The sequence below is a fragment of the Ammospiza caudacuta genome, chromosome 2 (genome assembly GCF_027887145.1).
Source record: "Ammospiza caudacuta isolate bAmmCau1 chromosome 2, bAmmCau1.pri, whole genome shotgun sequence".
NCBI classification, from domain to species: Eukaryota; Metazoa; Chordata; class Aves; order Passeriformes; family Passerellidae; genus Ammospiza; species Ammospiza caudacuta.
In genome coordinates, this window is record NC_080594.1 from 81,426,321 (window position 1) to 81,439,402 (window position 13,082).

Sequence of the window (13,082 nt, forward strand, 5' to 3'; positions counted from 1 at the left end):
CAGACAAACTAAATCATGGGCTCGCAATCTTTGTAGAAATTTTAAGAAACTTATTTCTCTTCAGGGGATGTCAAAACATGGAGATATGGTCAGAATACATATATTTAATTTGAGACTAGTAATTTATAAGACCACATAGGAGAAGAAAAAAATTGAAGCTCAATAAAACAAATAGAAAAAAAAAGTCAATTTTGTAACTATGCGCAGCACAAGTGTGATGCGTACATAACTAAAAGAAAAGATTAAAATACAGTTTTAAGATAGACTATAGCTAACCACGCTCCATGTTATGGCAGCACCCAGCAGTGATTGCTCTATCACAAAGCAGAGAACAGACCATGGACTGCTTCCAGCTATTCGTTTGACCTGGAACAGTAAAAGTCATTGGGATGCACTGGTGTGGCTCTGGGACCTGTCTCTGGTGTTGTGGTACTGGTTGAGGATGACAGATGTTATCATGTCATGAGACTTACTGTGGTTAAAAGTGAGAGAGTTATCCAGGCTGCTCAGCTGCTGCAATCTGGCATGCATCATTCCTGTTCTGTTACGGGAAACAGGCAATGTCTGAGATTTTCGATCATGAACTATGGATCCTAACCCCTCCTGGTTCCTGCAAGATGGGTGAAATGGGATAGAAGCAAAAGTTAGACATGTCAAACTGCAGCAAGACAGGAAGTGCTGTTAGTTAAGCACAAGAAGTTTTATAGAAAGAATTATAATGCAACCTATTCACTGTTTTCTTTATAAAACAAAAATAGGTAGCTCAAAAAAAGCTCCACAGCAAACTCTTCCTTAAAACCTCAAAGCATGAAAGCAAAAGCACACAAGCAGTCACTCTTGAAGTGCTAAATTTACTTCCGAGCTTTCAAAAAAAAAAGGTATTTGCAAACATAAATATTCTGAAAATATTCAGAACCCAAAACTGAATCCTCTATTTTGACTGCAAAAAAATCAGCAAAAAAGTTAGGACACACAGCCGTAAAATTAGAAAGCATGCATGCAACAGGAGAGCAGGAATTAACTGAGATAGTATCATATACTTCTTACCCAAGCAGGAAGGGAGAAGAGCCATAGACTTTGTTAAATTTGCAGCAATCAAATGAAGAAAACAGAAAAGTGATCTGTGTTAGCAATCAGTACAGGCTAACTTCCTACTGTGTACCACCACCAGAGCTGATGAAAAATGAAAACCAGTGCTTGACCTGCAGAATTCCCTGTTCCCTCTTGTTCTCTGTCATTTGTGTATTTTAACAGCACGTGCATTGACTGTGATATACTTCAGTGTAGTGACAATGTGAAAGACATGAAAGTTACATTTACAATTCACAACACCAGATGCTTTCCATAGCTCAGCATTTTCAACATTAACATGCAGCACACAGACCAGGTGATGAGTAAACAAAAAAGAAGAGTAGTAGTGTCCTCTACAAACTCATCAAACAAAGCAGTTGGAAGAACTTTTATAAAAAGCCTGAGAATTATAGACTCCTGTACATCTAAAGTTTGATGTACATTTGAACACAAAGATGACAATCAAAACCTTAAGAAAGCCAGATTTATTTTTGAGGCTTTTATATTATGTGAACCTTTTTTTCCCCCAGAAAAATCTCCAAGGAGAGAGTCAATTCTGTAGAAGAAGATTCACATTATCTAAATTAAAACCAAAAAAAGCTAACATCATAGTTAGAATGTATTACCATCCAAAGTCAGCAACAAATTTCTCACTGAGTTCAAAAGGGCCAGTATTTTAACCGCATCAGTTTAATTATAACACTACCATGTCAACCACAGTGTAAGGTCTATAGAAGTTGTTATCTTTTACTCCATTAAAAACACTTTGTATTAAAAAAAAAATAATGCAAAGATATTAAATTAATACAAGTTTCTGACTCCCAGATTTTCTTCATACTCCAAATTTAAAAACAGCAGTGTTGGAATGTTCACTACTTACCTTCAAGTAAAAACACTAAATATACAAAATTTCTGAAACATTTCAATTTACGTGGTTTTATGGCCAACTGAATAAACAAAACATTATCAAATTTCTTTCCCAATGACATTATTTCAAGGAAAAAATGCTGTAAAAGATAGCATTTAAGGGATGGATTCTAAAGTCATCATTAAAAAACAGCTCACAGAACATTCTTAAACAAATACCAGATTTCCAGACAGGATACAGATTTGTTAATATTGTAACCAGCTACTTACTTCAAAATCTTATGCATCATTCCACAATAACTCTTCTATTTGTGCAATTTGCTTGTTACAGAGGTTCAAGGCATATCTTACACAGTGCAATTATTAACAAACAAGACAGTGAAATTTAAATTCCACACAGTACCTGGCTATGTATCGTTTCCCCATGTACTGGAACTGATGTAAGCACACTCTGCAGAGAACACAAGTCAGAGAAGCCACACTTAAAAAAACCTTTTCTAGATTTATGTACACTGGAATTATTCAACAATTACTGTTAACTTTAGACTCTTGCATCATAAAAGTTCTTTATTTCTACCAGCCTTAAAATTCCCTTCCAGACCCCAAGCCAAAGAAAGGTAAATGTGTCAGTATCTACAAATGGACAACAAGACAGGACAACTAACGTGGAAGAGAGAAGCAAAGAGATAACCAGACATTGCCTATTTACACCAATTTTGTAAATTGTGTGCAAGTGTTCAAAATAGGGGCAAAACATTTTGCTTCCCCCCACCCCAGCCTAAACTCACTTAGCTACAAATTGGCTTTTTTGTTTTGTTGGGTTTTATTTAAGGTCTCCAAATTCCAGGATAACAACAGGGTTCCTGGAAGAACTATTTTCAAAAGGGAATCTGCTTTTAAAACAAGATGATGACAAAGACAAATTAACAACAAGAAATTTTAATTAAAAAAGTAATCTATATTACTGGTAAGCGCACAACATTAATGACTAATTAACTAGAAGTCATATTTTCAAATCAAGAGAAGTTTTGTGGGTGGAGGCTGTAATCCTGATTTTATTTTACTTTTTTCACACTGTAAACATTTATTCCAATAATACAGAAAACAACACAACATCTCTTGTTCCTTCAGTAAGATGTCCTGACAGTTCTTCTTTAAAGTGTAAAGCCAAAATGAAAGCCAGTTTCAGGCTCTGTCTTCCATGTGCCAGCTGAGAATGAGAGTACAGACTGCCTTACTGCCTCTTCAACTCAGCTTCATTTTTTACTGAGACCTGGAGTAGCTCAGCTGCCTCCAACCTGCCTGGGCACAATGGTGTTTGCCTTCCCCAGACTTGTCATTCTGAGCACAAAATAACCTCAACTCCCCCTTCTGAGATCTTCTTGTCTTTTAGACTAGTGGACTCATACTGGAATACTGGACTCATCCTGCACCTACTCCCTTAGGGAATAGCAGAGGACACATGAGGAATGCTAGGAGCACGGTTCTGAAGTTATGCAATTCAATCAGTTTTGCTACACAACCATGTATTTGCTATTGAACAGCTGATGTTACAAGACACAGTTTAATGCAGAAGGGGAGCAAGACAGTTGGTTCCTCCTCCATGAGCACTGCAATACTCTGAGCATGCTTCTTGTTCAGGAACCTCCTGAGATCCCTTCTGGATAGTCTGATTCCAGAGACTATCATGGACTTGGACAGACATGCAATAGGGGACATCAAGTTAAGGACTTCCAAACAGATCAGGACAATATTATTTAAAAAAAACCCCAAAACAACAACAACCAAAAAAGCATTTACACATGCTTATATCCACACTCATGTTGTTCACAGAACAGCAAAATATATAGCTGCATGACAAGCACAAAAAAACTTACTCTGTAATGGTGAAAAAGTCCATGAGTTCAGATTTTGTAGCCTTGTTCCAATATGTAAACAATGCATCTAGGAAAATTATTAACAATATAAAAGATAACAATTACTATTTGAAGTTTTCCTTAAAACTGATTATACAAATGCTCCTATCAATTCTCCAAATGAGCTTCTGCAATATGATATTAATTAATAACCCATAATATTCCCATCCTAGTTCATATTTTACACAGTAGTATTTGTGTAGCCTCTAGTGCCTACAGCCCTATAACAATGCAAGACTTCAAAATATTTCAGACTGTTAGTCCTATAACCTGCTTCTTTACAGATGGGTCCCAACTTTTTTTTAAAATTAAAATTAATTTTTTTTTTGACCAAAGACAGGGATGATTCCAAGATGTATGATCCTAACAAACAAGTAAGATGTGCCATTCATGCCTTATTTCTATACCTCTGAAACCTTCTTCAGGATAACATGACTCTTTCAAAAATTCAATGGATCATCTCACAAACATCCCAGGAGAATGAAGAAGCACTAACATCTCCATATTCCAGAAATGGAAATAAATACAACAATCAAATAATTTGGTTCCTTGTAATACAGCAAGTTCTGCAGAACAGAGCCCAAGACACTTTTACAGAACAATGAATTATTCTTCACCTCTGTTTTACAAACCAAACTGCACCATCAGACACAAATGTTCACTTTCTTAAAAAGTCCTTTCGTTGACCTCACACTTTAAATAAATAATGAGTACTTAATGCTTACAAGGTTTCAGTCAGAGTTTAATTTGAGTAATCACACATATTTGTAAAATGCAGCACATCATGGTACCTACACCTAAAATATTCTGCTGATTTTGAGAAGTTATTGAAATAACAGGCATAAATCCAGCAAATGACTTCGAATTTATAAAAAGCAGGAGGAATTACCTACCATCTGACATGCTTCTTAAAATATGAAGGAAACACATGAGCAGACTTTTGATCTCTGCTTGGTCAAGTTTGTCATATCGAACAACAGAACTTCCTAAAGTGCTGCTCTGCTGGTTCTGAAAAGCAAACAGATGCATTTTGGCTGAAGAGTTCTTAAACTGAAAACAAATTAAATTGTTTTCAATTGCTGTAATAATTCCTGCAGCAGAAAAAGGATCTCAGAATGAAGACAAAAATGTTTCATGTAGAGACAGGCCACTAAAACACACATTACACACACCAAGTATACCAAATTAAGCCTCTTTGCTTTGCTTGTTTTTAATTCCTTCTAGGTATAAGTTTTTTCCCCTAGGAGCAAAAGGAAAAGTCACCTAGGAGTGATTATTGAACAAGTTAATTATACCTAGGTATTCACATTATAGAAATCAAGCCTGCCCCTTCTGCTTAGATCGAATACTTGAAAACCAAAAGCTACTGTTAGGTGATACATCTATGCTCCTTTGCTTTTCAAGAGACCTTCTGCTGAACTGTAGACAGGACTGCCTCTACAAAATTAGTTCCATTTAAAGATATAAGCACCTCAAGAAAAAGATACATGAAGGGCAATAATATGCATTCTGGAAGACTAACTGCTACTAAGTAACTTGCTCTTCCCCTCCCCTCCTCTCCCAACATACAAACAAACAAACAAACCCAAACAAAAGCAAAACCCTTTCCCTGTTTCATTTTTTAATGTAATTCCTGCACTTGTGGGAAGTTTATCAGCAACCCACAATACCATCATCTGTGCAAAAAGATAAAAGCTCTATAATTGGTCTTGCAAAATGTATACCACCAAACAAAATGGAAAACTAAAAATTGTAAAAATATATAAATTGAACTTTGGGCAGAGACTTGTAAAAGAATAATTTCCACACAGTCTAGTGTTACAAAATCCTCAGTCTGAAGCTTTTATAGATATACTGCATAAACTTCTGTTTAAAGTATAAATTATGCCCTTCATAGTGCCTAATTCTCACATCCAATATGGCACTTATGTAAATGGAAAATGAACCAGACATAAGTTTTCTATAAAGTCAACAGTCTGGTATAATTGATCTGTACAACTCTTACTATAAAAAAAATTACAAATACAAAGGTAGACTCAACGGAGAAAAGCACTTGGTTTCACAAACAAAGCAAGAAGTGACATTAGAACAACCCTTCCTGGCATACTCCTACCTGAAAGCAGGAGACACACTAACCATGAAGGACTATTTCACAGCAACCATTCACTGCTGAGCCCTTTTTATGCATTCTGTTGCATTAAAGAATTCCTGTCCTAAACCAATCTGTGAATCTGATACCAGTAAATGTGTAAATCACATACTAGTCATTGAATGGATGCACAGTGAAAGTGAATGTGAAACTATGATGAATAGCCAGAAGTTACTATAATTTAGGAGGAGGTGGACACTTCTGTGAGCTCAATTATTGCAGATTCTAAAGACCTCAAAAAGACCTCAAAAACTGTTTATTTTGAAATATCTCTGGTGCACAAGGAGGTGCTACTCTACAGCTTTTTGGATGCCATGGCAGGCAATCAATGGGTGACAGAGCAGAAACAGAATTGTGTTTCCTACACTTTAAGAAACTGCCCAGAGCACTAGATAATAATCCCACTAAGACTGTTTAAGATACATACAGATAAAATAGGACTATAGCTACTTCATTTAGAATCATGTCAATAACCTAAATAAATAAAGTATACACATATTGAAATAGGAATTTATATACTTCCAGTCTATTCTGATTCCACAAGCATAATACTACAGATTATTCTGAAAGAAAATTAGAACAAAAATATGGCTCTTCACTATAATGATATCAAGCAATGAGCAAAAGCTTTGAAATAACATGCATTGAACAACTGATCTACTAGAAAGAAAGTTCAGAAAGCAACAAATAAGAAGCCAGGATTAAGTATTATTTGGGGAAAATATCAACAGCATGCAAAACATAAATCCTCTGTTACCTAAGTTGGCAGACCAGAGTAGAATTTTCAAAGGCTGTTGACTCCTTTGAAAACCCTTTTACTTGGTGAAAACACTACACATTAGTAATCAACAACATGACAACTAAGTAATAGATGACAGCATTGCCATTTAGCAACAGTGTATACCAAGGTATTTCTTTATTACCTTGGTCAATACCAAAGAACTTTCAGTTCTATCAAAGACTCCAAGACTCAAATTCTGCAGTTATTGAAACTGATTGGATTTTTTATGCTTGAACTAGATCATGTGCATGTATCCCAGCTTTAACATTTGAACATATTTCACATGGTCAAATTGCATATATTGGGTTTGAGATTCAACTGTTGCAAAGAAGCGGCAAAACTACTGACCACACACTTCACTCAGAAGCTTAACTATACCAAGCACAAAAACCAGATACTTCTTGTAACTGAAGAGAGAAAGCAGTATGCAAAATGTTCTCTGGCAAAGCTGGGATTGTCAGAAGTGAAAAATCCATAGTGACACGGTTTTTCTTTGGAGGGTGACAATTCTCCTCTTCTTCTCCACCTGGGCGCAAAGCATGAGCAGAGTGCCTTCTGAGAAGCTTCTCTCTCTGCCCCACGAAGGCATGTCAGGGTCAAGGGGAAAAAGTCAACATGATGTGACTTGCACAACCAGAGCTAAGGAAATGAAATGTGATCAGCATTGACACAACCTCTAGAAAGACAGGACTGAATAACTCATAGCTACCGCAGCCAGAGCTCCTAAGTTGTAACAGCTTTAAAGAAATGGTTTGGAAAAGTCAAACTAAGATAAAAGAAATCACCCAGAGAAAGCACAAAAACTGGTTTTTTCAACGTTTTAAAAATGTCAAGTATATTGAACATAGAAAAGGATGGAGTGATGGTTTCCAAAAAATCAAGGAAGCTGTTCTAACTGGAATTCAATCCTCTCAAGCAAAATTCAATACACTTCATCTAGTGCCTTTCACTAGCAAAGGAAACAACAACTGCTTGCTTTTGTCCCTACATTGAAAATCTGTTTGCATTTTTTGTGAAACAACTCGGTAAGCACAATGCAAAAGGAGTTCACAGGATAATTATTTCACAAAAAAATTATATAAAATACTGCTTTGAAGTTATTCTAGAAAGCCCATTCACAATGGAGATCAGAGAAGTAAACTTCTATGACACTTAGGATAAAATTTTAAAATACACTTTTAGGATTCATCTTGGTTTGTTTTTTGTTACCTTGTCAAGAGAATTGCTCTTGTCACTGTGTCTTTCTGGTAGACTGTTTCCTGAGTCTGTGCTTATAAGAGAGCCTCTTGAGTCAGCATTCCTCACACTATTAATATTTGGAGTTGATGTGGTGTATGGGGAAGCTAAAAAAAATAAAACCACAACCTCAAACAACATAAAAATCTCAAACAATACACACAACTCCCTCCATAGTTCAGTCAGACTTTTAAAATCACCATATATTTTTAAGAAAGCAAATAATTAATTCCATTTACTTATTTTTAATGAAGACAAACTTATTCCAGAATTTCAGCAAAGTATAGATGTGTCTTAGGGTGACTAAGCACATACCCACAGACTTATGTACAACTATGTAGATACATACATAAAAAACACATGTAGCAATACATACACACTTCCATGAAGAAGCATGTCTATTTAATTAAAAAAAAAAAATCAACAAACTATTCCCATTTTTTATATCTATTTAACTGTCACCTTGGACAGGGAAAAAAAGCAGCCCTGCTCCAGAAAATAGCTTTAGTTTCATGTAAAAGAGGAAACCCCAAAAGATCCCAAAAGACAGATTTTATGTACAGACTGAAAAAATAAAACAGTTCCTCTTTAATTATTTCATTTTACTTTTTTAAAGTGCTTACCAATGCCAGAGATAACACCAAACAGATCTTTAGGAAGGTTGTTATCCAATGAGTTTCCTGATTTTTGTGGTGTTACTAACTGACTTGCAGTTGGCAAACTTGGCGCATCATCCTTTGTGCTCTGTTTGGTAAAGAGAGGAAAATGTGATTATTTTCCTATATTAAGGACTTAGTGAATATGACATGTCTTCTAGGGAAATGTTTGTTAAGTATTTCTTCCTTAAATTTTAATTTCTATTAAATAATAGAAATATTTAATAATATTAAATAATGGAGATGTTCACATTTGCATAAGCTTGGGATACCTTAAAACTTAAGATACCTCAGGAAACATTGAAGAAATGAGTATTCTGTTGAATTTGAAACACTATAAAACAGATATTTCAAAAAGGCTCACATTAATTTTATTTCAAACATGCAAATATTTGGAAGATGCAAATGTTGGAAGAGTTTAGGAGATTTTTTTCTTAATACTAAATGGAACACAAGAAGATAAGGACAGAAGTAAAATACATGAATAATTAAATCTCAGATTCCATAGCTGTATGCAGCCATATCAATATATACCCTTCACAAACTGCATTTTAATTAATTCTCCTGTAGCCCTCTTGCACTACAGCTCGTTCAGAATCACACTCCTTTAGGGTTAAGTTCTTCTCTAATTTCTAGAAAATTAACAATCTTTCTGTGGTCCATTTGTTTCACTGCTGGACTGCGCTGAAAAATTGCAGAATTCTGAAGCTTCTGAAGCTCCTTTTTTTGCCAGTGTTTCATCTACAGGTTACCAACAAATTATGATAAAAACAATTGAGAATACCAAATAGAAATTGTCACTCACATTGCTGGAAGGATTAACAGGAAATGGAGACACATCTTTCACATTGATCCGCTGAACATTTTCTATGAGCAGACCAAAGAGTGGCAAATACATAGTGGCTATTCTTGCTTGATGGCCCTAAATAGAGTTTAACAGTTCATTAAAAAACTACAGTTTTAATTTTTCATCACCAACTAGTTTTAATCTATTCACTCCTTAATTGCAAAAAAAAAGCACTTAATAAATATTTGCCAAGCCAGAGCTCACATTAATAAATGGCAAAAACAGGGATCTTCACTGTATTTCATTCTAATTTACAAAAGATCAGCAAATTTTATTTGCTGTCTGAATAAAATGCAGAAAAACTCCAAAACTTAATGTCATTTCAGCTAAGACTAACCAAGTAAATTAATGTTATGTTAGCTCGATGAGTTAATGATACCTTTCATTAAAATTTTTTTGGCTTCCCCACAGTACTGCTGATGTTAAAAAGAGTCAGAAAATTAAAAATCACTCAAATTACCACCATGGCTTGTAGTTTTCTTATACCAATTTCATAAATAATAGATGATGGAAGGACAGCTTCAAAATACTAAGAGCTAATATTTTATGAAATTAAGATCTTGAAACACACTTGTGAAATTCTGATTACTTTAAGCACAGCAGTTAAAGTACACTGTGCTAAAATGCAAATCCACACATAATTATATTAAAAGGTGCTTTGTCATTTAATTTGGTAAAAAGATGGAATTTGCAGATTGGTCTCAATACAGTTTTCATTACAGTCTGGGCAGAGATAATTTTGCTGAAAATTAACAAGGGTTTCTTCTATGAAAGAAAAATCTTTATAGGTGTGCACACCTAAACTTTATTATTTTGTACTACTAGCATAGCAATAGACTTACCCTGGTAGCATATCTATCATCAAAAGAGTGCTTTATCATCAAATTCTTGAGCACACTAATGGCAATCTGCCTCACATCTCTGAATTCTTGTAAGGCATTGCCCACCTCCCTTAGAAGCAGTCCAACCAAGAAGTGATTTTTACAGAATTCATCAGTTAATGAATAGTCCAGCTGAAGGTCTGGAAGTAAAATACAAATTTCACATAAGGAATGGTTTTATTTAAATCAATTTACCAATCAACTTAAGGCTGAAGTAAAACCCAGCACATCAGACACAGCAAACTGCTCCCTCTATAAAGTACCTTTTGTGTAATAAAAGAATCCAGTTTATTTATGTACTGAGTATATGACATCTTTAGAGAAACTTCAGCTTGAAGGGCTCATTTATTAGAACATATATATGTTTACAATGTCAGCTGAGGAGGTGAAGAAGAGTTTCTCATGTTCCCTGTCATTGCTCAATACAGTGATCAAAAACAAGATGCTAATCTCAAAGCACTTTCATTTTCCAAAGAACCCTCTCAGTAAGGCAATCCCTTAAGTCAGAGAGAAGCAGATCTGAGACAGCACAGCCATTATACAGACACTCTACAGGCATTCCTGTAACACACTTAAGAGCCAGTCACATCACCTGAGACATCTTTTGCTCAACACACCAAAACAGAGCCAGAAACACTTCTTATAAAGGTCTTCTTTCCTGGCTGAACTCCTAGCTCCCAGGGAGCAATTTATACTCTTCTTTATTGTGCAATCAGAAACACTGTCTTCTCTGGTTTTGCTATTTTTTAAGGTTCCCTAAGCCAGCAGCTCATAGTCTCTCTTTTCTATGAAAATATTTATGCAGTGTTATTATCCAAGACCCTCCCAAAGGCTGAAAAGGCCAAAGACAGAAAGAAGTTCTAAGCAGCTCTTCAGCTTGTGGTCTCAAATCTTGCTTTATCTTGCTCAACCTTGAGGAAAGTGTTAATTAGTGATATACAACTTAACTAACTAGCAGAGTGTACTGAACCAATATTTCAGGAAAAATAGCCTATTCTACAAAAATATGTTAGGCAGGTTTACTTGTTCCTTGTAAAAGCACCTTCCTTGCTTCTGTTTAGTGATTTCTGCTGTAGTTCAGTGCCTGGAAGAAATTAATGTGTCTTCACAGCCACAGAAGCAATAGCAAACATATGACTTGTTTTGGCACAAGACTGGATGTACCAGGAACCCAGCTGGGCTGCACAGAACTTTCATGACTGAGCTCCTACCCACACTAAAAAAAAAAAAAACAACCCACAAAAAAACCCCACCCCACAAAGTGGAAGCAAGAATGAGCTGCAAAAGAGAGATACAGAAGTATTCAGGGAGAGTGCCAGGAAAGCCAAAGCTCAGCTACAGCTGACACTGGTAATGGACATAAATAAAAACAAGAAAAGCTTTTACCACTACATGAGCATTAAGCCCCTGAATAAGGGAAACATGGGATATTTGCTAAATGGGGATTGTGATTTAAAGACAGTGGGCTTGGGTAAGGCTGAAGTACTCCATAGCTTTGTCACTTTATCCTTCTCTGACATGAGACTCAGGCCTTAACATTCCAGAAATTATCTTCAAGAAAGACAATTAGTGCCAGTGGATAAGGATCAGGTCAGATTGCTCACTATTACCTTTGTTAAGCCATGGTGAAGTCACCTTTCAGCAAGTGAAGGAGAAAAATGTGACTGGGAATGGCCAAAATAAATTTTTAAATTTTAAATCATGTTTTAAGACTGAACTGTTGTAAGGGGAGAATAGCAGATGTTGACGTGGTCATTGTATCCAAGCTGGGACATTTCAGTCTAGGTGAAGAGACACCCAAATTTGAAAAATAATTATGTGGATCACTCAATAGGTGGAGGTTAATGGTTTGTACCCTGTTTGGAGACAGCTGCAAGAGGAGTTTCCCAAGGACTATCCTACTTATTACTACTTCATCAACAACCTGAAAGAGGAGATGGAGCACATCCTCATGAAGCTTGTGGATAGGTACAGTCCATTTGCTCAAAGGGCAGAGCTGCATTTCAGAAGAATCTAGATTCTACAGAAATGGCAATCAAAATCCATAAGGAATAATGCAAAATTCTGCACCTGGGATTGAAAAAATTCCTGCAATGACACCAGCTGTGGAAGGACTAGCATTTCTCGAGAAAGGAAGGCCTGACATGGTCAAAGCAGAAAACTGGGCTACAGACATACTCAAGTCCCTTTAAATCTGAATGAATATATGAAAAAAAGTTTACCGTGTCTCTCTTTGTAAAGACTACTCTGCTACCTAAGCACTTCCTTTAACTTTCAATGAAAGGATTGAAACTTTAGACTTATTAGCAATTAGACTTATTAACAAATAGACTTTAGACTGTATTTAACAATTTCAAGCTTTCCATCATCTCACAGACCTGAAGTTACACCGTGTACACATCTAATAAGAAAAAGTTGACATACAAGAAACATGCCATACAGTACTTTGGAAGAATTTACCTTGGTATCTCTGAACTCTGCCTTTTCCAAATGGCATTGGTAGATTCAGTGGTATATAGTGCTCATGATTACAGACTACACGAAGAAATTCAAATTTGAATTCAAAAAGAGCCTGCAAAAAGAAAGTATAAGTTAAACAACTGATGCAGTGATTTGAATAACATATTAAAAACAAATTTCTAACACAAAAGGCTGATTCATTTCAGTCTTGCACTATG

The 13,082-nt window shown here is 35.7% G+C and overlaps 1 protein-coding gene across 10 annotated transcripts in view; it reads right to left on the reverse strand.

The window, feature by feature from the left end:
- The window catches only part of DOCK9 (dedicator of cytokinesis 9), a 113,163-nt gene that overhangs the window by 22,305 nt on the left and 77,776 nt on the right, over positions 1-13,082 (reverse strand). For 4 of the 10 annotated variants that reach the window (XM_058824911.1, XM_058824914.1, XM_058824912.1 and 1 more), the window contains exons 30-37: positions 12,865-12,976; positions 10,366-10,544; positions 9,482-9,598; positions 8,644-8,764; positions 7,994-8,127; positions 4,748-4,862; positions 3,816-3,882; positions 2,342-2,389 (exon numbers count right to left, since the gene is read on the reverse strand). In XM_058824911.1, the coding sequence (XP_058680894.1) occupies positions 2,342-2,389; positions 3,816-3,882; positions 4,748-4,862; positions 7,994-8,127; positions 8,644-8,764; positions 9,482-9,598; positions 10,366-10,544; positions 12,865-12,976 (893 nt within the window). Of the gene's footprint in view, positions 1-473; positions 611-2,341; positions 2,390-3,815; positions 3,883-4,747; positions 4,863-7,993; positions 8,128-8,643; positions 8,765-9,481; positions 9,599-10,365; positions 10,545-12,864; positions 12,977-13,082 lie in introns of all 10 variants that reach the window. The other 6 variants (XM_058824917.1, XM_058824909.1, XM_058824910.1 and 3 more) reach the window with 2 other exon arrangements.